The 24,417-nt window shown below is 47.6% G+C and overlaps 5 protein-coding genes across 5 annotated transcripts; 2 read left to right on the top strand and 3 right to left on the bottom strand.

Moving 5' to 3' along the window:
- Window positions 1–14,239: 14,239 nt before the first annotated feature.
- Window positions 14,240–18,246, bottom strand: LOC310747522 (histone H4). Its single transcript, XM_083581977.1, has 2 exons — window positions 17,813–18,246; window positions 14,240–14,506 (listed from the first exon to the last, which is right to left on the bottom strand). Exon 1 carries the CDS (start codon window positions 18,233–18,235, stop codon window positions 17,924–17,926), a length of 312 nt encoding a protein of 103 aa, XP_083438103.1. The 5' UTR covers window positions 18,236–18,246; the 3' UTR covers window positions 14,240–14,506; window positions 17,813–17,923.
- A 786-nt stretch (window positions 18,247–19,032) lies between these two features.
- LOC310747518 (histone H1.2-like) lies at window positions 19,033–22,984 on the bottom strand (the record flags this gene model as incomplete). The annotated part of the gene is made up of 1 exon (XM_083581973.1): window positions 19,033–22,984. The coding sequence occupies one exon, from the start codon at window positions 22,982–22,984 to the stop codon at window positions 22,319–22,321; it is 666 nt and encodes a 221-aa protein (XP_083438099.1). The 3' UTR covers window positions 19,033–22,318.
- LOC310747520 (histone H2A-like) lies at window positions 19,473–20,006 on the top strand (the record flags this gene model as incomplete). Its single annotated transcript, XM_083581975.1, has 1 exon — window positions 19,473–20,006. One exon carries the CDS (start codon window positions 19,473–19,475, stop codon window positions 19,815–19,817), a length of 345 nt encoding a protein of 114 aa, XP_083438101.1. The 3' UTR covers window positions 19,818–20,006.
- LOC310747521 (histone H4) lies at window positions 20,450–20,761 on the bottom strand (the record flags this gene model as incomplete). The annotated part of the gene is made up of 1 exon (XM_083581976.1): window positions 20,450–20,761. One exon carries the CDS (start codon window positions 20,759–20,761, stop codon window positions 20,450–20,452), a length of 312 nt encoding a protein of 103 aa, XP_083438102.1.
- Window positions 21,163–23,833, top strand: LOC310747519 (histone H3.2; the record flags this gene model as incomplete). The annotated part of the gene is made up of 1 exon (XM_083581974.1): window positions 21,163–23,833. The coding sequence occupies one exon, from the start codon at window positions 21,163–21,165 to the stop codon at window positions 21,571–21,573; it is 411 nt and encodes a 136-aa protein (XP_083438100.1). The 3' UTR covers window positions 21,574–23,833.
- Between the last annotated feature and the right edge of the window lie 584 nt (window positions 23,834–24,417).

Raw genomic sequence — 24,417 nt, 5'->3', positions numbered from 1 at the left:
TGAGAACTGCTGCCTCACGCCATCTATCTGTATTTGCACGCCAATCACATGCCTTTCATTACAGAACCACTGGAGTTGAATGGATCTGTTGAGGTCCCAAGTGGCATTGGCAGCCTGGTGCCAGGGGCTGACGCCTCCGCCAAGCCTGTAATGGCCTCTGGAGGACCTGTTGAGATAGCGGGCCAGCGCTTTGCCAGAGGGATTTGCACGCAAGTTCTGCTCCTCCGCAACAGTGTTGGCAAAGGAGCCTTGCGCCACCGATCTCATGGTGGGGTCCGGGCTGGTCAGCAGAAGGAAGACGTGGGTGATCACTGCAACATCAGCCAGATGTCCCATTTCCAGAATCCCATGTCCTCCACACTGCCTGGGGGCGCGGAGGGTGTTACGGGCCACCCCGAGCCACCTGTTCGCCATGTTGACGACGACGGCGTCAGCTTCCTCAAGGCATTTCCTCGCGACCGGTGGCCCTTTCAGGAAGGATGAGATTTTGGGTAGCAGGACAGTCTTGAGAGCGTCCATCTTTTGCCCGGGGGTCAACAGCGAATCGTCGATCTCTCCCAGTTCTTCAAGCCACTCTTTGTAGAAGGTTTTGGGGAACGGCTGTTCCGGGAAGCTCAGGAGAACCCCCAGGTACTTAAACGTTTCTCCTCTCCCAAGGCGGGTCATCGCTTCTCCCTGGATGGTAAACTCGGTTGGCAGGACCTGGCACTGTCGGACGTGGAGAGACGCACACTTGGCGGTGTTGAAGCGCAAGCCCACCCGGCGGGTGGCCTCGGTGGTGGCGTCCAACGCATCCTGCAGCCCTTTCCTGCTGCTGGCCACAAGCACCAGATCATCCACGTAAGCCAGGATGTCTATCTTCCGGCCGTGCAGAACGAATCCAGTGGATCGAGCGGCGATGTATCGGACAACCGGCTCCATTGCCAGCTTGAACATGGTGTAGCTCAGAGGGCACCCTTGCTTCAACCCCTTCTGGATTGGGATATCCGGGCAACCCAGCCTGGACAGTGTGGTGGTGCACCCATTATACAGATCGCGGACGACGCTGAGGAAGCCTTCGGGCATGCCCAGCTCCGACAGCACTTGGAAGACGTGCTGGTGAGGGATGGAGCTGAAGGCACTGGAGAGGTCCAACTTGGCGAGGGCAAACTCCTGCCCCGAACGCCGGCACTCGTCCAACAAAGCCTGCAAGATGAAGACGCACCCCGTGCCGTATTTCTGTTGCGGGCAGATGGCGCCACCCTCGATGGCCCAGGTGTTGATGCGGCGGTTCAGACACCGGGCGTACATCTTGTAAAGGGTGTCGCACATGGCGATGGGCCTCCAGCTCTTCAGCTCCTTGGCGTCGCCGCCTTTGAAGATGAGGATGGTCTCCGATCTCTTCCACTCGGAGGGGATGCGACGCAGCCGCTTGCACCGGTTGAAAACGGCGGTCAGCACTAGGCACCCGGGGTCTTGCTGGCTGAGAAAGGCGGGCGTCAGCTTATCCTTCCCCACGTTCTTCTTCTTGATGTGGTGGATCATCTCCTTAACCTCCCTGGGGGCGAAGTCTCTCTCCAGGCTGGCGGAGCCTCTCAGGGTGGGAAGGTGAGGCCAGCCACGCGGACGCGGGAACAGGCCCCAGCCCTCGCTAGCGAACGCTTCGGAGAAGTGTTTGTAGATCTCCGTCGCGGGGATCTCGCAAGGAGGAGGGGGAGGCTCGAGGATCTTTCTCAGGGCTTCGGCTTTGTTGACGTCGTACAAGTACTGGATGTTCCTTGTGGCCGTGGCGCCCTGGTACTGCAGGGGGCCTCTCCACCTGCCCTGGGCTGCCCTCCTGCCTCTTTCGGAGAGGTCCTTTGTGAGCTGCTGGATGGCTTCCTCAAAGTCAGGGGCCCGCTGGAGCTCGGCGAGCCATTTCTCTTGCCACTGGGTGGTGGTCCTCGGGTAGGATACCATCTCCAGCTGAGATCTCTTGCGCCAAGGTTGGTGCCAATGTCTTCCTTTCTCTCTCTCTCCCTTCCGCCCCCTTCTTGGTCCTGGGCTTCCTTGAAGGCGACGTTGGCAGGTCTTCAAGTCAGGGGTGAGGAGGAGGACTTCTGGGTCGAGGTCACCTCTTGAAATGAGTCCTGCAGTGATGCTTGGCCTCTTGGTCTCTCTCTTTCTTGTGGTGTCTCAGCAGAAGCTCTTGAGCAGTAGAAATCCCCACTCACAGCCCTCTCTCTGTGCAGAGATCTCAGCCTCGGTGGAAGTGGAGGTGGCCACAGCGGCAGGCTGCCCCGTCTGGCCGGCCCCCCTCGGTTTCTGAGAAAGTGGGTTTTCTTCTCTCTTCCAAGAATCCTCCGCTCCTGCAGAAGATCAGAAAAGCAGGCAGGCCATTAAACCTTCTAACCAAAGCAGCTGGGAGTTCCACAGAGCCCTCGCACAAAACCATGATGAGAATTAAACAAAAGTTTCCATGGAAAGAAAGAAAAAGTTCAGCTGAACACCGTTGCAGCCAAGACCAGCCTCCAGAGGCTGTGCAAACCAGGCATTTATTGGCCAGGAGGCAGAGGGATTTGAACGACTGGTATTAATAATTGCATTATAAATTGGCATTGTTATCATGAGGCTATTATTGGATTGTGCAGTGGTACCTCGGGTTATGTACGCTTCAGGTTACATACTCCGCTAACCCAGAAATAGTGCTTCAGGTTAAGAACTTTGCTTCAGGATGAGAACAGAAATCGTGCTCCAGCGGTGTGGCAGCAGCAGGAGGCCCCATTCGCTAAAGTGGTGCTTCAGGTTAAGAACAGTTTCAGGTTAAGTACGGACCTCCAGAACGAATTAAGTACTTAACACAAGGTACCACTGTAATTGAAAACTAAGAAAAATTATTATTTTTAAAAAAGGAGGCAGAGGGATGAACTTTCACGATGGGAGGATGTTCCAAAGAATCGGAGGGGCAGAATCCCATTGGGTGGAAAGGCAGCGGGGAGCAGTGGTTAGAGCACTGGTTTCCCAAATTGAGTGGGGGTTTTCCAGGGGGTGCTAAGAGGCAAGTGGGTGGTGGTGTGTGTGTGTGAGAGAGAGAGGGGCACTTGGTTTTTAGGCTTTGGAAAGCTGGTATTTTTTAAAATCAAGTTCACCAGTTTGTCGAATTGGTTCAACTTAATAGTTTCAACTGAATTTTGAATAAAATGTACAGTCAGTTGCTACTCTCTTTTTAATTTTACTGTGCTATTATCTTCCTTAGTGGGTTGTGCAAATCTGAATCGTGCTTCTAATGGGGTAGGGTCAAGGGGATGAGTTTATTGAGCTGGTAAAATGGCTGTGCTGTGCTGAAAAGGTTTGGGAACTGCTGGTTTAAGGGGGGAGGCAATACTCCCTTGCCTGAAATCGAAAGTGGAATTTTACAGTTGCAATCAGAAGAGTTGAGAACAAAGAGAGAGACGTCTCCACAGTAACCGTAAGCCACACAGCGATCAGGAATAACTAATATGGACATAATATTTGATAAAGAATTAAAGGAACAAATTAAAGCCCCACACAGGAAGAAGAAAAGAGAACTTCACCTGCGAATTTGCAAATTATTATAAGTGTTAACGCGAAGTGAAGTCAATTACTGTAGCTGTGATAGAAGGGATTTTATCAAGAGTGGATTGTATTTGGTTTGAGCAAAAGTCTGGAGGCAGAACTGAAGGGAATCGGGCCTTGAAGTACAGCACGTGGGAAGCCAAACAAAATTTATAATTGCCAATGTAATTGATTTGTATTTGAATTGGAATTGCTGTTTGGTGTTAATAGAATATGGCGCGCACTGGATTTTTGTAATTGAAAATTAATAAGAATTATTTAACAACAACAAAAAGTGTGGGGCAAAGACCTGGGAGATACAAAGGTTCAAATCCCCTCCCCAAGTCAGTCATTTTTTATTTGTTTGTTTTATTTATTTTGTAACAGTTATACACTGCTTGGTTGTATGATTGTAAAAAAACAAACAAACCTAAGAGGCTTACAAAACAATAAAAATAATAAAATTGGGGCGGGATTATAATATGTTAAAGCATACCAAAAATCCAGGAAGATCCCACAGAGTGACCTCAGAGGCTCCCAGCCTAACATACCATATTTTTCGCTCTATAAGACGCACCAGACCACATGACGCACCTAGTTTTTGGAGGAGGGAAACAAGGAAAAAAATATTCTGAATCTCAGAAGCCAGAACAGCAAGAGGGATCGCTGCGCAGCGAAAGCAGCAATCCCTCTTGCTGTTCTGGCTTCTGGGATAGTTGCTTAGCCTGCATTCGCTCCGTAAGATGCAGACACATTTCCCCTTACTTTTTAGGAGGGAAAAAGGGAGTCTTATAGAGCAAAAAATACGGTACCTCACAGGAATGGAAAGAAGGGAGGAGAAGTATGTTCTCTGACGAAGAAATGACCGGTCCATAATTTTAATACTAGGTTTACTGTAGCCGTGAGAGACAGAATAACAACAGGAAATCCCACGGAAACCACCTTGAAGATCGAATCCTAGGGACCCCGAGGGTCATCCAGCCCACCCCCTGTAATGCAGGAATCTTTTGCCCAATGTGGGGCTGGAACCCATGACCCTGAGATGAAGAGTCTCATGCTGTATGGACTGAGCTATTCCTCAAGAGCTTTGATCTACCTGGCAGCGAACGTGGCCTAGCAATGCAGTTAAATAGATATATAACCTTAGAGGTGCAGTCTCCCCCAACCTGGTGCCCTTCAGACATTTTTGGACCTGGGCTGCAGTCGGGGAGGGCAGGATGTTGGGGCAGGCTGCCTCGGGGCATAGAAAGCTTTTCCACACTAAACGGCAAGTCCTGGTTCCAGTGGGCACCGTATTTTTCGCTCTATAAGACGCACCAGACCACAAGACGCACCTAGTTTTTGGAAGAGGAAAAGAAGAAAAAAATATTCTGAACCTCAGAAGCCAGAACAGCAAGAGGGATCGCTGTGCAGCAAAAGCAGCAATCCCTCTTGCTGTTCTGGCTTCTGGGATAGCTGCGCAGCCTGCATTCGCTCCATAAGACGCACACACATTTCCCCTTACTTTTTAGGAGGGGAAAAGTGAGTCTTATAGAGCAAGAAATACGGTATTTTTTTTTCCTCCCCTGCTCCCCACCCGCACCTATCAACTGGGGACGGGGGCCGCAAAAGTGGGACCTGCCCATAGAAAAGGAAGGAGGGAGCCAGGATTTTAGCATAATCATTCTCGGAAGCGCCTGCGCCCTTATACCCAAGCACGAAAAGGTTTTGGCAAACGAAAACATGGGCAGCATTAAGACAAATTCAGCAGTGTAAATAAGTTTTGATGAATGCAGTAACGGAATACAGAATGGTATAGTTTTTGTCTAGTTTTACTTTCTTGGGCTCCATGATCACTGCAGATGGGGACAGCAGTCACAAAATTAAAAGACGCCTGCTTCTTGGGAGAAAAGCGATGACAAACCTAGGCAGCGTCTTAAAAAGCAGAGACATCACCTTGCCAACAAACGTCCGTATAGTGAAAGCTCTGGTTTTCCCAGTAGTGATGTACGGAAGTGAGAGCTGGACCATAAAGAAGGCTGATTGCCGAAGAATGTATGCTTTTGAATTATGGTGATCCAGGAATCAGCGTGTTTTTACATGAGTAGAATGTGTCCTTATATTTAAAATGCATCTCTATTTTTTTTGTGGGGCATAATAATTCGTTCATTATATTTTTTTCAAAATACAGTCCGGCCCCCCACAAGGTCTGAGGGACAGTGGACTGGCCCCCTGCTGAAAAAGTTTGCTGTAAGGAATTTGAGTCACTGGACAAAACTCTAGCTGCTTTGGCTAACTTCAGAGATGGCCCGCAGAAACGAAAATGAAAACAGCTACAGAGAGTCTAACAGGAACTCAAACGGAATCGGCTGGAAGGTGACAGGACTCAAACAGGGTTTAAAAACCCATGCAAGAGTTTTCCTTCAAAGCAAGTCTGGGTTCCATGGAGGAGGGAACTAGAATATGGTCAGGAAAATGGGTGCATTGCGGCCGAGGTATCATCTTGCTTTAGAAACAGAAAGTATTTTCAGGGAGGGAGGGAATTTGGGGAGAGAATCTGTGGGGCTTCAGGAAAGCCAGATGTAGGTTTGATGAGGCCCTCAGCTACTGAAGGTAATGGGGCCCTTTATATGTCCAGCTGTCCTTTGTCAACAACAAATTGTCGCTGCTTTTTGTGTGGAATATATGCTATGGTAATTTATGGACCTAATAGGTATCTAAAGCCAATTGCACATAACAAGATACATATTTTATCAAAGTAATTGTTGTATATTAATAGTGAAATACAATTAAGAAGAAGCACGGTATATTAATAGTGAAATAATTATTAAGCTCTAACTTAAAATGATTTTTTTATTCATAACAAAATTAATAATGCAAACACATTGGCATTTGGCAATAGCAGAAGTTCCTTTAGAAACACATTTTACAAAGATTTATAATCTAGTCTCTAGAAACTTGCTATAACATGAAATAATAATAGCAAACCAGTGATGTTTTAGGGAGCTGGCTAGCAGGCGGGGCCCATGACTTACATCACAGGAGCCTACACAACACAAAATCCTGTTGCTGAATGTCAGTTTTATTTCATTTATTTTTTTATCTTATATTTTGGAAATGTACATCCATTTTTCCTTTAAATTTTTTTTGGGGGGCCCAAGAGAGTGAGGCCCTGAGCTATAGCTTGTTTAGCTTATACGTAAATCCAGCACTGGGTAAAACTCAGGGGAAAGGAGATGGGAGGCAATGGCGGAGAGCAAAATGCCGATATTTACAACAGGATGCTATGGATTTTGGCGACACAGAGATTCGGGGGGGGCCCTTGATAACTGAGGAGGAAGAGAGCATCCCCTCCCCAAGAAAGAAGAACCAGGCTCGGCAGAAAAAACGGCAACAGGGGAAGAAGTCTTTTGCCAGCAGCTTGCATTGAGAAAGAGTTTAATACAGCAAACTTTTTCAGCAGGGAGCCGGTCCACTGTCTCTCAGACCTTGTGAGGGGCCGGACTGTATTTTGGGAAAAAAAATATATGAACAAATTCCTATGCCCCACACATAACCCAGAGATGCATTTTAAATAAAAGCACACATTCTACTCATGTAAAAACACCAGGCACATCCCACAAATCACCCAGAGATGCATTTTAAATAAAAGGACACATTCTACTCATGTAAAAACACGCTGATTCCCGAACCGTCTGCAGGCAGGATTTAGAAGGCGATTGGGCCAGATCCGGCCTTAGTTTGCCAACCCATGGTTTAATACCTTTCCTTGCTTGGGGGTTTGCTGGGCTGGAGACGTGGGGGCCTTTTCAGCAACAAAGGGAAAAGGGAGTCCAAGATACGGGGGGCGAAATCAACATGCAAGTCCCTGGGCAGAGAAGGGAATTTCTTGGGCATCTAAAGTAAGCTAAGCTAAGGTACAGCTTGAAAATTCACCGCCAAAGAACAAAGACTTGCAAATCATGCTTTCCCTGGCTGCGAATGAGCGCTGAAAGTTTTTAGTGCCAGCCAGGAAGAGTTTATGTCTATGGAACAGCTTCTAAGAAATCCATCTTATTTGAACTAGCCTTATATTTTGGGGAGACTCCAAACCACTGGAATGTGGTGAGTCATTGTGAACAGGAGAGACGGTTGGTTCCCTTTGGATCAGCTCCTTCTGATTTCTCCTGGGAGAGGAGTCACCCAGATTTACGACGCATCAATATATCAAGTCCCAGTAGCCCACTTGATCGCCAAAGGAAGAGACACAGAATCATCAACACATATCAGAATAAAATAAGACCGTAGCTGCATCTGACAGCAAACATTCATCTTTTTTTGTCAGAGGACAGTATGGGAAGAAACCCAAGACAGGCTACAGACCCAAACTTTCGAGACCCAAGCAATATTCAACCTCAGCAACTTTTCAATTTTCTGACTTAGATTTAATGCCATGCAAAGGGAGTCTGCCTTCCATTCCGGCTCCGAAACATCGCTCCTTTCGCACCATAGCAACCCGAATAGCAAAATCAGGAAAATTAAATAAAAAAATTTGATTTACCTGAAAAGGTAGGTCTCGGATGAAAATCCGCTCTTAATCCCTCTTCCAGCAACCCATCAGTGAGGGGGCTTACAGAATCAAGTCATCCAAGGAGAAGGAACAACTGTACAATGATAAGCCACGCCTGTTTGCCTTAACTTGAACCTCTGAGGGAAATTTGACCTTGCAGAAGCTGAAAAATAGGGAGGATGTTCTCAGCAAGCCTGAGATAAAGGGGAACTGCTTAGTTCTCAGGGAGAGGAAGGGATGGGTTCAGAAAGCAGCTGGACAACAAGGCCAGGTGGCCGGTAGTGTATTCCTTGCGAAAATATCCCCAGCTGTACAGTTTATGAAGACGTAGCGTGTTTAATGGGCGAAGCATTTGTCCAGGGGCATATCTCAAAACCCAAATGTGAGGGGCTTTTTTTCGTAAAAACTGACACGGAAGAGAGAATTCTCTGATTTTAGTTACTTAGAGTCAACTTGGAAGGGACCCCCCAAGATCATCTGGTCCAACCTTCTGCAATGCAGGAATCACCGGCAAAAGATGGCCAGCACCAATAAGGTTCATTTTGTTGTTGTTGTTTAGGCGTATCTGACTCTTAGTGACCCCATGGCCCAGAGCACGCCAGGCACTCCTGTCTTCCACTGCCTCCCGCAATTTGATCAAACTCACGTTAGGTAAAAGGTAAAGGTAAAGGGACCCCTGACCATTAAGTCCAGTCGCTTTATTTATTATTTAGCCTCATCTTGCTTTATTGGCCGAGGGAGCTGGCGTACAGCTTCTGGGTCATGTGGCCAGCATGACTAAGCCGCTTCTGGCGAACCAGAGCAGCGCACGGAAACGCCGTTTACCTTCCCGCTGGAGCAGTACCTATTTATCTACTTGCACTTTGACGTGCTTTCCAACTGCTAGGTTGGAAGGAGCAGGGACCGAGCAACGGGAGCTCACCCCGTTGCGGGGATTCGAACCGCCGACCTTCTGATCGGCAAGTCCTAAACTCTGTGGTTTAACCCACAGAGCCACAACTTGGATTACTGTGATGTTAAAAGGTCTGCCTTGGATTCATATCGAGAACATTCTATCATTTTTGAGATTGCATCCCAGTACAGCTTTTGCCACTCTTTTGTTGACTATGAGGGCCACTCCATTTCTTCTACAGGATTCTTGCCTACAGTAGTAGATATGATGGTCATCCGAACTGAATTCGCCCATTCCCGTCCATTTTAGTTCACTGATGCCCAGGATGTCAATATTTATTCTTGCCATCTCATTTTTGACCACATCCAACTTACCCAGATTCATGGTTCTTACATTCCAGGTTCCTATGCAATATTTTTCTTTACAGCATTGGACTTTCCTTTCGCTTCCAGGCATATCCGCAACTGAGCAACCTTTCAGCTTTGGCCCAGCCGCTTCATCAGCTCTGGATCTACTTGTACTTGTCCTCCGCTCTTCCCCAGTAGCATGTTGGACGCCTTCTGACCTGAGGGGCTCATCTTCCAGCATCATAACTTTTATATGCCTGTTGTCTTTGTCCATGGAGTTTTCTTGGCAGGGATACTAGAGTGGCTTGCTGGTTCCTCCTCCAGGTGGATCATGTTTGGTCAAAACTCTCCACTATGACCTGTCCATCTTGGGTGGCCCTGCACGGCATAGCTCATAGCTTCTCTGAGTTATTCAAGCCCCTTCGCCACAAAAAGACAGAAGAGTCAACTAATATCCGGCTTGTAACTTGGGGCTTTAAAAACCAACATTCTGTGCGGTGATGGAGGATATTTTAACCAAAATGAAAGCACTACACACACCAGCTTCATTTGTGCTTTAGCCGAACTAGCACTAAAGAAATGAGCAAACTCAGTCTCAGGAAAGATTGTTATGGCAAATTTCAGATACAGCCACAGGCTGCAGATTTGCATTTGACTGAGACTATCTTTATATGGGTAAATTTGAAAGAGCATTCCTATTGAATGGAAAAGAAATTTAAAGGGGTGGTATATCACTACAGAATAAATGCCTGGATGATGTATTCATTATATGCTCGGGGACTGAGGACAGACTCCAAGAATTAGGAAGATTTGTTAACAATGTTCATCCCAGTAATAAATTTGTTCTGATGTATTACAAACAACAGGTTCATGTTCTGTGTATAAAAATTAAATTTTTTGGAAAGGAATCTGAAGACCGCTCCCTACAAAAAACCTACTGATGTGTTCTTGTTGTTTTGGTACAATATGACAGTTATCATGCTGGGTATTTAAGAAGAAACCATACATGCAACCAAACACTCAGAAATGGTGTTACAGTCTGTGTCACTAACCCACAAGTGTGTGCAAGCACTCACGTGCATTCATACACACGCCACCGAGCCGTTTTCGATATTTTACTGGAGTAAAGACATGTGCTTTTTACGAATATGTGTGTTTAGCCTTAAACTTAGGCCCACAATAAGTTCTCACACCAAAGGAATAAAGAAAGCTGGGCTGTATTTTTGTATGAAACAAAAATGGCAGGGGGAAAAAATCACAGAAGCAAAATCCCAATTATCAGACAGCAAAATCATACAAAGCGAGGAGACAGCAACCCACACAATATTTACACATCTTGATCTAAGGCATGGGTAGGCAAACTAAGGCCCAGGGGCTGGATCCGGCCCAATCGCCTTCTAAATCCGGCCCACGGATGGTCCAGGAATCAGTGTGTTTTTACATGAGTACAATGTGTCCTTTTATTGAAAATGCATCTCTGGGTTATTTGTGGGGCATAGGAATTCGTTCTTTTTTTTTCTTCAGAATATAGTCCGCCGCCCCACAAGGTCTGAGGGACAGTGGACAGGCCCCCTGCTGAAAAAATTTGCTGATTCCTGATCTAAGGAGTAAAAGAAATACCTGACCATTTTCAAACGGGGAGCTTGGCAATTTTGCCACAAAAACCCACACTAAACAGCAAGGCGGAAATGGAAAAGGAAGAATATACCTTTCCTTGAGGGAGCTAGAGAAGTTCTGTTGAGGCACCTGCCTGCTGGGAATCTGGGTTCAATCAATCAAACCTTTATTGCATTAGCATACAGCCATAGCAGGATAAGACAAAAATGCTAGAGAGAAGCAACCAAACAAAATTCAAAACGATATTACTGGCATTATGACATTTAAATTACCCTAAGACAATAATGTAAAAATTTAGATGCCAGCGCCGGGAATCTAAAATGCGGATGTATATAAAACATATAATGGCCCCAAAATAGGCTCGGCACATTAGGTTAAAAAGGTAATAAAAAGAATTAAAACAGGTCCAGGTCTAGGACACACTACGAATCTGGGTTTTCTAAATAAATATTTCGCTAATGCTTCCTAATAGGGAAAGGAGGGACTTTGAAACAAGCAAGTCTCAAGAACATTTCTCACTTTGCCCATCCTAGTGAGGAAATGACTAAAATCTGGCCATCCTGAGAGTGTTCTCAATGTTTTGGGTCACCACAGCCATAAGATTTTGTGTACATAGACTTATTGTAAAGCTAATTGAATCTTCTTGCTCTTGTCTTTTTAAATTTTACATTGTTGCTTAATTAGTTGGGGATAATTTTCCCTTTCTTTTAATTTGAGACATGTAGGTAATCATAATATATTTGGCTGAGCACTTATCGAAGGAGTCTGGTGCTTTTTTGCTTTGCTTCCAATTTACAAAGAAGGAATGTCAGACGTTTACAGTGGGAGGGAGACAGTAAATATTCTAGGTCCTGTTGGAACAGCTCCGCTTGGAAAAATGTGCTCCTGGCTTCACTGCAGTCTCTAGCGGCCTCTAGAGGCCAAAAGCAAACCTACCTTCTCAGCTTATGGTGCTGGAGGAGACTCTTGAGAGTCCCCTGGACTGCAAGAAGATCAAACCTGTCCATTCTGAAGGAAATCAGCCCTGAGTGCTCACTGGAAGGCCAGATCCTGAAGCTGAGGCTCCAAGACTTTGGCCACCTCATGAGAAGAGAAGACTCCCTGGAAAAGACCCTGATGTTGGGAAAGATGGAGGGCACAAGGAGAAGGGGACGACGGAGGACGAGATGGTGGGACAGTGTTCTCGAAGCTATCAGCATGAGTTTGACTAAACTGCGGGAGGCAGTGGAAGACAGGAGGGCCTGGCGTGCTCTGGTCCAGGGGGTCACGAAGAGTCGGACACAACTAGACGACTAAACAACAACAACCACCTTCTCAGCTAATGTAGCAAAATCTGGATTTTCTTGTGTCTCTTAACTGTGTATATCTGTTTTAAACTTAAGGTAGACGGCATTGTTGGGCTGTTGCGGTCGCTTCTGTTTCAGCCAAACTTTCCACAATATTTTGCGGTGGGAAAGGGGTGTGTGGTTGTGGCTAAAACACAGGGAGGCTACAACAGCTGTTACTTTTTCTGAACAAGGGACAGACTTCCATCGAATTACAAATAATTTAAATACAGGATTCATGCAATGGCTGCTGCAGCTCAGACTTTGGTGGCAAAGGGGTGGAAGGAAGAAGAAGTCCCGACAATAAGAGATTGCATAACAAGCTACAAGAATTTGCTGAAATGGCGCAGTTGACAAATAGCCTGAGAGGCAATTCAAAACAAAAAATTACAGAAAAGTGGGATAGATATAAGATATATGTTCAAAAATACAGTAAAGGTTCGCTATCTATGCTAGCATTCGATTGACGCTGGAGAGAGACTGAGTTGAGAAATAAGACCAAGGGTATATATTGATATAGGGATGTATTAGATAAAATGTAAAGAAATATACAATAATAAGAGTACATTGATTTGTAAAAAAAAAGGAATATACAACGGGATGGACAGGAAGTCCAAAGTGTTGGTACATACAGTGGTACCTCGGGTTACATACGCTTCAGGTTACAGACTCCGCTAACCCAGAAATAGTGCTTCAGGTTAAGAACTTTGCTTCAGGATGAGAACAGAAATCGTGCTCTGGAGGCGCGGCAGCAGCAGGAGGCCCCATTAGCTAAAGTGGTGCTTCTGGTTAAGAACAGTTTCAGGTTAAGTACGGACCTCCGGAACGAATTAAGTACTTAAACTGAGATACCACTGTATATGATTTTGAAATAGATTTTTGTCCTTGTTTCTTTTCTTTAGGTATATAAAGGTAAAGGTAAAGGTACCCCTGACCATCAGGTCCAGTCGTGACCGACTCTGGGGTTGCGCGCTCACCTCGCTCTATAGGCCGGGAACCTGCGCTTGTCTGCAGACAGCTTCCGGGTCATGTGGCCAGCATGACTAAGCCGCTTCTGGCGAACCAGAGCAGCGCACGGGAACGCCGTTTACCTTCCCGCCGGGGAGCAGTCCCTATTTATCTACTTGCACTTTGACGTGCTTTCGAACTGCTAGGTTGGCAGGAGCAGGGACCGAGCAACGGGTATATAAACTTTGTATACATGCTGAAAATTATATTATAATAAGCCTTGTGATGTAATATGACAATGTTTACCGATGTAACATAAGAACGTTAATAAATAAATAAAACTATTTTAAAAATACAGGATTCAACACCATCCCCTGTAGGCTATGGGCAGCTGTTGCTTACGAGCCCGGGGGCAGGGGTAGCTTGGGGGTGGAGGGGTTGGCAAAAATGGAATTAAAAATAAACGCAAGGATTTGAAATGGGTCATCTTTATTTGTTTACTTATTTAGAGCATTTGTCCCCTGCTCTTCAGCCAAAAACATCTCCCAGACTGGCTTATATCAATCAGAACAAGACATTTGCTACCTGCATGCTTACCTTCTAGTAAATAAACAAACAGACCAATTTTTTTAAAAAAAAAAATCACACAACACACAAGGAAAAAGGAACAAGGCGGGAAGAGGAGAATAAACTCAGGCACCAATTTCTAGACAGCTGTTCCCTTATTGGCCTGTTGTTGGCATCTGTCTGTCTTGGGAGGCAATGGAGGAGGGTACTATTGGTGGTGAAATCGAACTGTTTGAAGGTTGCAGTGCCTGCTGTGGCTGTAGGGACAATATGGGAGAGACATGTTTTGTTGCTGCTGGGGCAGATGAAGGCATCCAGTTTTGCTGCTGCAGATGTGCAATGGCGTTTCTTCTCACTGCAGTCATTCCTAATAATAATAATAATTTATACCCCGCCCATCTGGCTGGGTTTCCCCAGTCACTCTGGGCGGCTTCCAACAAAACACTAAAATACAATAACCTATTAAACATTAAAAGCTTCCCTAAACATTCCTTCTCTGGCCACTGCTATGGATGCACAACAAGACTATCTCCAGACCCAGTGGTTGTCTGCAAGGGATTCCCACACAGTGGGGTTGATGTCGCCAACCTTCATGTCAACCTTGCAGACATCTTTGTAACGCAGAGTTGGTCTGCCAATGGACTGGGTGCCTGAAGCCTGATCTCCATAGAGCACATTCTTGGGGATCCTGCCCTCTTCAGTTCTGTGGACATCTCCAAGCCAGCATAGAAGTCGCTGAGACATTAAACTGAAAATAAAATAAATAAAAGTCGCTGAGACAGGAGTGTGAACATGCTGGGATTGTGGGCTTGGGAGAGCATATCTTTGAGACTCTTCTCCCATGCGATGGCCAAAATCCTCCTGACCAGGAGGCATAGTTTGGAGGCAGTACCTGGGGCCTTAGGTGAGGGGTCAGCAACCTTTTTCAGCAGGGGGCCGGTCCACTGTCCCTCAGACCATGCAGGGGGCTGGACTATATTTGGGGGAGGGGATGAACGAATTCCTATGCCCCACAAATAACCCAGAGATGCATTTTAAATAAAAGCACACATTCTACTCATGTAAAAACATGCTGATTCCCGGATTGTCCGTGAGCCGGGTTGAGAAGGCGACTGGGCCGGATCCGGCCCCCGGGCCTTAGTTTGCCTACCCCTGCCTTAGGCTAAGTGGATGTAATGATCTCTGCTTCCTATCTCTGCCAATGAGGTATCTTGATGAAATGGCTGCCCCTTAATGACATTTGAGGGAGAGGAGGCCTGGGTGCAGCTGGCCTGTCGCTGCACAGCTGTTAACGGAAAAATCCGAGGGCTCCCTTGGACAAAAACAAAGACACCAACAAGGATAACTTGAAGCAAAACAGCAGCCTGTAGGCTTGGCCTTTATTGAACTGTTGCAACAGGGTGCTCCCCTCACCTGCAGGAGAGAGGAAGTACCCAGAAAAATGGCCCGCAAGGCCTTATAAAGACTTTTGAAATTGCCACCCTGTAGATCAAGACCACCCCCAGAAACATCATACATACATCACAAAAAGGAGGGGTTGAGGGAGGAGTTGTGGTGGTAACCTGAGTGTCCTGTCACCTGGCTGGTTCCCCCTTTCCCCCTCCCCATGAGTACTTTCCAGGTGACAGAGGGGAGTTTGCAGTTTCCTGCCCCCAGAGGGAAGATCTGATCATTGTCCTTTGTTCCAGTCCATGCTGAATCCACTCCCACATGCAAGTTCTTTGTGATCTTGATTGTCTTCTGTCTAGGACCATCAGGGTTGGCATAGCAACTGGGCAGGGCTCCTGTGGATGTGCTGGGATGATGAAGGGATTATGGCTGCCCTGTATCAAACCTTCCCCATTTTGTAGTCCTTCCTTCATGGAGTAAAATAAAAGTGGAACAGTGCAAATCCAATGTATGGTTGATTTTCTGTGAATTTATAACAGAAGCGTAGCGTATGTAGTGTGTGAGTGTGAGGGTGTGTGAAGTTTGTACAAACTGAATGATTGGGGGGGGGGCGGGTTTCCTGGTACACAGCCAATCGAGTGAGCTATGCTCCTCAGTTTCCCCAGTGCTGGAATGGCGGCCTTCCTTATTCTGTTTCCAAGAGCTAAGCTAGCCATTTCACAGAATCACAGAATCGTAGATTTGGAAGGAATAATAATAATAATAATAATAATAATAATAATAATAATAATAATTTATTATTTATACCCCACCCATCTGGCTGGGTTTCCCCAGCCGCTCTGGGCGGCTTCCAACAGAATATTAAAATACAATAACCTATTAAACATTAAAAGCTTCCCTAAACAAGGCTGCCTTCAGATGTCTTCTAAAAGTCTGGTAGTTGTTTTTCTCTTTGACATTTAGAACCCCCGAGGGTCATCTAGTCTGACCCCTGCAATGCTGGAATCCCAGCTAGATCATTCATGACATATGGTCATCCAACCTCTGCTTTAAAACCTCCATAGAGATTTTTTTAGGGGGAACCTTATTGGTTATTTCCGGAATCAGCATTCTGATTGGCTAGGGCGATAAAGCCACGTCTTCATTGGCGAGCGAGTTCCATTCTCATCCAATCAGCGCCGTCTCTCGGATGCTAAAGGTGAGTACTGTATATAGAAAGCAAGATTTGGCTGCAAGCATTCTCACGTTTTCCTTTGAGCAGCGAAACTACCCTGCCCCTCCGCAGGCTCTTTTATGAATCACCCAGTTTCCCGAAAGAGTTTTCTACGCTTCCAAGGCTGCCCTTAAGAAATGCGCGTTCTTGCACCCGAAACGTGTAGTAAAAAGCAAGGGGTTTCTTTTCACCAATGTTACGGTAAAAATCTGGGTGCGAGGCTGCTCAGCCACCCAGCTCGTCGGACTAAGTCCGCGGGTCCCTGCGGAGGAAAAATGAGCTCAGCCGGAGATAGGAGCAAGATGCAGAAGATCCAAGTTTATTGCGCAACAGGTTCAAGGCGAGATTGAACAGCGGGAAAGGGGTGACATAAACTTTTGAAACTTCCCTCCATGTCCCAGAATACAGTGCAAAATACATCCCAGTTACATCATGAATGCATTAAAGAGAGGTTGGGTTACACAGATTACATCATAAATACATTAAGAAGAGGTTGGGTTACACAGGATTAACATATGGAGGAGGGAGGGGGGAATATGCAGAGCTGGAGATATGCGCAGATAAGCACATCCTGATGAGAAGACAATGGTCCATGTACTGGCATTTCCTGGAGGAAAGGCTTGGCAGAGTGATTTGACAGGATTAGGGTCTTGACACCTGGCTTGAGGGATTATGGAGGACAGGGGAGGTGTGATGGAGTCCTAGAGAAATTGAGCAAATTGGCACGTTGATTTTCTAAGAATTTTATACATTTTAGTCCCTTTTGACATTGACAATTGGAAATAAATTGATATATTGTAGCGAAGAAGAAGGTGAAGAAGACATGCCCCCCCCCTTTCCGTATCACCAACAACGTTGCGAAGTAAAGTTCTGGAAACAGGAGCTGCCTGCCGCAATGCAGCTTTGGAGCGGGGTGGGGTGTTAATAGCAGAGGAAGGTAAACCCCGGGCAATAAACTGCATGGACATGGCACGCCCCAAAAAGCTGATCCCGGAATAGTGGAGCCAGCAGCTACGTAGGTCGGAAAGTGTAGAAATCACCTGTTTCCCCATCCTTCATTCACCTAGCAACACTTTATATCTTTTAGACACGCTATAGGCTTCTAAAGTTTGGGGAAAGAGACAAAGTTGTTACAATATGAAGACAACGCAGCCTTGTAGTCTCGGTATTTTTGCTGCCCTCCTAGCCCGTTTTTAGGTTAGTGCTCTCTCCCAGATCACCATTTTTCTACGTTTCCAATGTCTACCGATCAGTACTGCTGCTGCTATTAATGACAACTATCCTTCGTTGCCTCCACTGCATATACCAAAATGTGTTTTTTACACGACTTCCCAGCACTTACTTAAATCGCCTCACTTAATTACTGGGCACGTCTGGAACAATCCCACGCGTTTAGATGCAGCATTACGCTTTCCAAAGTGGCTCATATATATTTCAGATAAACAAGGTTACCTAAGCAAAAAACGCTTTTAGCAACCCAAACTGTGTCAGCTCTTTTCATGAAATGGTGGGCGGCCCTTAAAAGGGCCTTTGAGCTCGTTTGTAATAGTCTTGATATCCTGATTAGCCGCCGAAGCCGTACAGAGTGCGACCCTGGCGCTTCAGAGCGTACACGACATCCATGGCGGTCACAGTCTTCCTCTTGGCGTGCTCGGTGTAAGTCACGGCATCCCGGATGACATTCTCCAGAAAGACCTTTAGGACTCCGCGGGTCTCCTCGTAGATCAAGCCCGAGATGCGCTTGACTCCGCCACGGCGAGCTAGGCGGCGGATTGCAGGCTTCGTGATGCCCTGGATATTGTCACGAAGCACCTTGCGATGCCTCTTGGCGCCTCCCTTGCCCAAACCTTTCCCGCCTTTTCCACGACCAGACATGGTAACAAGATAACACTCGGTGCGATTGAAGACTGAAGTAAGCGAGAAGTAGTGCTGCAGCTTCTTTTATACAGCAAAGTCCGACCAGAGGGAAGACTGAAAGGGCAAATGTTAGCCTTTGACTGAGCCACGCCCTCTTTCCAAACTCCATAACGTTATAGGCTATACTTTCCACCAATCAGCTTCTGGGCATTTTAAACTCTCCAATCAAAACAGAGCTTTCTCCTCAAACGGATATGTGCCTTTGATTTGGGGAGGATAGTGCAGCCGGGAGAGTTATAGACACGTTTCATAATTTACAAAATTATGATTCTGTCCGGTGATACTAAGTACTGGTACAGTACTGTAATCTGGAAATGGTGCAGAACAGAATGGGAAAACAAAATAGTAGCGTAGAGGCGGGGGAAAGAGTAAAACAGAACCTGAAAACTCTTATCCTAACATTTGCAAAATTGTGAGGAGCAGGAATTAGAAAAGAATACTGTAAATTTCAGAGGTTTATGTCGCATTAGAATTATAAAATTGTAGAGTTGGAAGGGATCCCAATGGTCATCTAATCCATGTAGCGTCTTTCATTGCATGGTTATTGTAAACCAACCACTTAGCCCACAATTAAATGAGGATAACGATCAGCCTGAGTCTATACGTTTAAAAATTAACAATAAGGCCTTGGGTGCTGCCTCGATGTTCTGGTCTCCTTTCACGCTATTAGCTTTCGCTTCTGTGGCAGAAGTACAAGGACACATGCCTTTCCCAATACAGTATTTACACGCGTGCACAGACAAAAGAGAATGTAGTTTGCTTGTTTGACTTTAATTTTATATTGTGCTCTGAATATAAGTACTGGTCATAGTTTGTCACGTTAAGAAAAAACACCAATCAAAGGTATTCCTTTTCGTTTTTTAACAATCTTAATATGGTCACCATCGTTAATTTCTCAGACGGAAGAGCAATGACGTAACCCTCCCTTTTTTTGAAAGCGGAACATGCAAATATAAACTCGCCCCATGTGACATTTCTATTGGCTCGCTCAAGCGTATGCGTAATTTAAATGTAACTTTCTGGTTGGTTGCAAGAAGACACACTCTCATTGGGTGCTAGGCACGTCGTATCTCTCTTTCACTCAATCAGATTTGACGGAAAGAATCCATCGGGAGTAAATAAATAGGCGGCTTGCAAGATTGTGTTTCTCATTCTGCTCTTCGTTGTTGTAGTTCTTGGTGGATTTGGCTGTACGATGTCTGACCGTGGAAAGCAGGGCGGCAAAGCCAAGGGCAAGGCGATGTCTCGCTCGTCCAGGGCGGGCTTGCAGTTCCCTGTGGGTCGAGTGCACCGCCTGCTTCGCAAAGGGCACTACGCGAAGCGCGTGGGAGCCGGAGCCCCTGTCTACACGGCGGCGGTGCTGGAGTACCTGACCGCCGAGATCCTGGAGCTGGCCGGCAACGCGGCGCGGGACAACATGAAGGCGCGCATCATCCCTCGGCACCTGCAGCTGGCCATCCGCAACGACCAGGAGCTGAACAAGCTGCTGGCCAAAGGCACCGTCCCCCAGGGCGGCGTCCTGCCCAAGATCACAAAGTGAAGGCCCAGTAAAAATCAGACCGCGGCGTCTGGACTTCACAAAGGCTCTTTTCAGAGCCGTCCACTCTGTCATAAGAGAGCTGAGTTTATATTGCTGAAAGTTTCAAACTGGATTTCTGAGAACGCTATATTGTAAATTTATATGCCCTGCACTCGCTGCTGCCATCTTAAAAGCCTGCACGCCCCCCAATAAATTCTGGCTAAGCCCATGCGCTCGGTCTGCCTTTCTTCCTGTTCCCATTATCCATTTCACTTTACAAGGATCTCAATGTTGATAACACATGTACGCGCCTATGTTTAAATACAGGCGCTATTATAAAGCAGTGGTTCTCAAAAGGGTGTTACTAGTATGGCAAGCGAATGAGAATGTAGCGGGAAGATCGGAAAAACGAACATTTAAACATTTCAGCGTAGTATATAGTATGCCACACACACAAAAATATTTCTGGAATATGTAGTAAATATTCTGAGTGTGGCCCAGATTACCGGTAGTTTGAAAACCACTGTCTAAAGCTTTGGATTAAGTCTATCCATAACAGAGAAAATAAGGTAAAGTATATAACTCTTTTCATGAAAAGGTGGGCGGCCCTTAAAAGGGCCTTTGGCTTCAAGCTGCAACCTTGATATTTAGAATTAGCCACCAAAGCCGTACAGAGTGCGACCCTGGCGTTTCAGAGCGTACACGACATCCATGGCGGTTACAGTCTTCCTCTTGGCGTGCTCGGTGTAAGTCACGGCGTCGCGGATGACATTTTCCAGAAAGACCTTCAGGACGCCGCGGGTCTCCTCGTAGATCAAGCCCGAGATGCGCTTGACTCCGCCACGGCGAGCCAGGCGGCGGATTGCAGGCTTCGTGATGCCCTGGATATTGTCACGAAGCACCTTGCGATGCCTCTTGGCGCCTCCCTTACCCAAACCTTTCCCACCTTTCCCACGACCAGACATGCTTGCCAACCAAACCTCCTACAAGGACTCAAAAAACAAAATGCGGTATAGGTAAGAGCTCCCTCTCCTTATATAGAGAAATTTCCGACCAGAATGAAAACTTAGGCATAAATTGGGCGTTGCAGAACTGTGACTCAATTTCGTCCAATCAAATGCACTCTGTTTGCAGCTGCTCAATGAGAGTCCTGGCGGAAAAAAAAAAAAACAGGCCGTGGCCCCGCCCCACTTTGCCCTCTTGCGTGATCTTGTCTAGCCAATTGCTGTTCAGCCCAGGAAATTCAAACTTTCCAACTGACAATGCTCAGTCTTCAGCCAATCAAGACTGCGAGAGCGGTCTATAAATAACCAGCAACCGGGCTCTTTGTCTCATTTGCTGAAGAGAGTCCTTTGCTTCGCTTGCTATGGCTCGTACCAAGCAGACCGCTCGCAAGTCCACCGGCGGGAAGGCGCCTCGGAAGCAGCTGGCGACCAAAGCTGCCCGGAAGAGCGCCCCGGCTACCGGGGGCGTGAAGAAGCCTCACCGCTACCGCCCTGGGACTGTCGCCCTGCGAGAGATCCGTCGCTACCAGAAGTCCACCGAGCTGCTGATTCGCAAGCTGCCCTTCCAGCGCCTGGTGCGGGAGATCGCGCAGGATTTCAAGACTGACCTGCGCTTCCAGAGCTCTGCGGTGATGGCCCTTCAGGAGGCGAGCGAGGCTTACCTGGTGGGGCTTTTCGAAGATACCAACCTGTGCGCCATCCACGCCAAGCGGGTCACCATCATGCCCAAAGATATCCAGCTGGCTCGCCGCATCCGCGGAGAAAGGGCTTAAGATATTCGTTGTCAAAGTAGGGGCCTCCTACGTTCAAAAACCCAAAGGCTCTTTTAAGAGCCACCACATAATCTTAAAAAGCTGTTAATTACTGCAATTTTATGTTCAATTGCCAGTTAGGTATTGTGCATTAAGCACCAGTTGCTGAGAATTTTAAAGTGGACACGGCGGCGTGGTACTTCTGTGCAGTTTACTGGCGTCTCACGTGGATCTTGCCCCTTCGACTTTTCCCCCGTTTTAGCAGGCCCTGGGGTAGCTAGCATTCTTTCACTAAGGGAAAGCAAATCCATTTTTACCCGCCCCCTCCCGTCTAAAAACAGTATCATGGAAGCAACCACTTGCTTTCTCCACGCCCACCCCATTGCCACGTGGTCTCTCCCCGCCCCCCGTAAAACAAAGTTGCAGAAACATTAATGTCAAGTGACTTGGCACGGATGAAAAAGCCGGGGGGTGGAATCAGCAACAGGATACCCGATTAAAAGGAAAGCCTAGAATTGCAGCAATAACGTTACTAGCACACAATTGCTCAGCGGGGTCCGGTCCGGTTTCGAATTGGAAGGGGGACTGTGCAAGGGATGGGACCAACTACGATTCTACAACTGCGGCGCTTGCATCACATGATCGAAGCACCTCACATGGCAAGAGAAATTCAGCACTTTCTTTGAATTTGTGGGTGGCTCTTAAAAGAGCCTTTGGGGTTAACGAGGAGCGCTGCTGCCTCTCGCGGAAGCCGAGCGGGTCCTTCCTACTTCTTTTTCGGCGCCGCCTTCTTGGGCTTGGCGACTTTCGCCTTGGGGGTCTTGGGCTTCGCTTTGGGCTTGGCTGCCTTCGCCTTGGCGGGGCTCTTGGCGGCCTTCTTGCTTTTGGCCGCCGCCGCCTTGGGCTTCTTGGGGCTCTTGGCGGCCTTCCTGGCGCCTGCCGCGGGCTTCTTGGCCGGCTTCTTGACGCCCTTCTTGGTGGCGGCTGCCTTCTTCACCTTCTTGGCGGCGCTGGCGGGCTTCTTGGCCGCGGGCTTTTTGCTTTTCGCGGCCGCCGCCGCCGGCTTCTTCTTGGGCGCCTTGTCCTTGTTGTCCGCCTGCTTCTTATTGAGCTTAAAGGAGCCCGAGGCGCCCGTGCCCTTGGTCTGCAGCAGGATCCCCCGGGTCACCAGGCTCTTCAGGCCCAGCTTGATGCGGCTGTTGTTCCGCTCCACGTCGTAGCCGGCGGCCGCCAGCGACTTCTTCAGCGCGGCCAGGGAGACGCCGCCGCGCTCCTTGGACGCCGTCACCGCCTGGGTCAGCAGCTCCGTCACGCTGGGGCCCGAGGCCTTGCGGGACTTCGGGGCGGCGGCCGCCGCCTTCTTGGCCTTCTTCGCGGGAGCCTTGACAGCCGGCAGCGCGGCGACGGGCGCGGCGGGAACCTCTTCAGTCATCCTGATCCGAAACTATACCGCCCCCCGAGCACACCGTCGAGTCACCAAAGCAGAAGCTGAATGGACGCGGCGGCGGCGCTGCCTCGTATTTATAGGGGAGGAGCTGCGCGCTGATTGGTGCGTTCCGAGCACGGCGCTTTGACAGCCAGACCTGGGCTCCTGGTCCGGGCAACTTTTGTGTTTCTTAACCCGCACAAAAGAGTCGATTACTCCGAGTCCCGTCCGCGGATCCCTCCCGTTCCAGGCTGGATCGATGGGGAGGATGCGGGCTTTCGGACACCTGGTTTTCACGCTCCGGGGTGGCAGGGCTCCTCCGGAAAAGAGCGGGGAACTCAGCCTCGGCTCGCTCTCCCGGCCTGAAAATTTGCAAACTTTTGCTTTTCGACGAAAATAGCAAATGCTGCTTTTAAGAAGCGGGCGCGGGAGGTCCGGCATAAGGTAGCCCGGGGGGTCTGCTCCCGGGCGGTGAAGAAAGGGAGGCTTTTCGGCCGGGAACTTCGCGGCAGCCGCTTCTTTCATCGAGTCAAGTAACACATCTGACAACGAGCTTCGGGTTAAATTGCTATAAGGCACGATTGCAGTGCCGGCCCCAGAAAATGAGCGACGGAGTGATGGGAAGGAATTGGGATTAATTGAAGAGGGCCGGTTTGCACGGATGAGTAAAAAAAATTGCACTTGGGTTTTTTTAAAAATGGGGCTTTATTTAACACCTTTCTGAAAGCCACCCGCATTTGTCTCTCTTTGATGCTCCCTAGGCAAAGAGATCGGAGGATGTCAGCCTATGGAGCTTATCATTTCTGTCTTCAAATTAATTTCAGCAAATAAATCTAGATGTCGCCGAAAGTTCAACACGGGGGTCTCTTTTTGGGGAATAGGCGAGGGGTAGAGTACCCTAAGTGCAATCCATTGGGAGCTGGTTGCAGTTAAGCTCTACTTGTGTGTTTACCAGTAATGCAACTCTCTCTTGGCTATACAAAGCAGAGCCTTCTAGCAACTTGGAAACTTAACCGATTTGTGCTGTGGCGTGGTTCTCAGCGGACCTGTACACGCAAATATTGTAATCGGGCCATGGAGTGCAAGTAGTGTAGTGCCTGTGTGTGATACTTCTGTGCCAAGTTCAGAAGTGTGCAAGCTCAGAGCGGCCCAGGACTGCAGTAACTTCTTACCAAATAACTGAAAGAACAGATTAGCTTCACGCAACCGGTGAAGAAGACTCTACGACAGGTGCCACAATGAATCTATCAGTTGTTGAAGGTGCCACAGGAATGGGTGCCTTTGTGTGTTTGCTGTCACAGGAAGCACACACACACAAATCCCTGTGGAATATGTTGCCTAACTGGCGCGTGTGGAAAAGCCACCACTCATACATGTATACTCAGTAGTGAATCTTAGAATTGGGACTTACTCCCAAGTAAATCTGTGTAAGATTTCCT

Source organism: Podarcis filfolensis (genome assembly GCF_964270895.1).
Source record: "Podarcis filfolensis genome assembly, chromosome: 13".
NCBI classification, from domain to species: domain Eukaryota; kingdom Metazoa; phylum Chordata; class Lepidosauria; order Squamata; family Lacertidae; genus Podarcis; species Podarcis filfolensis.
This window is presented reverse-complemented; position numbering and strand designations above follow the sequence as displayed.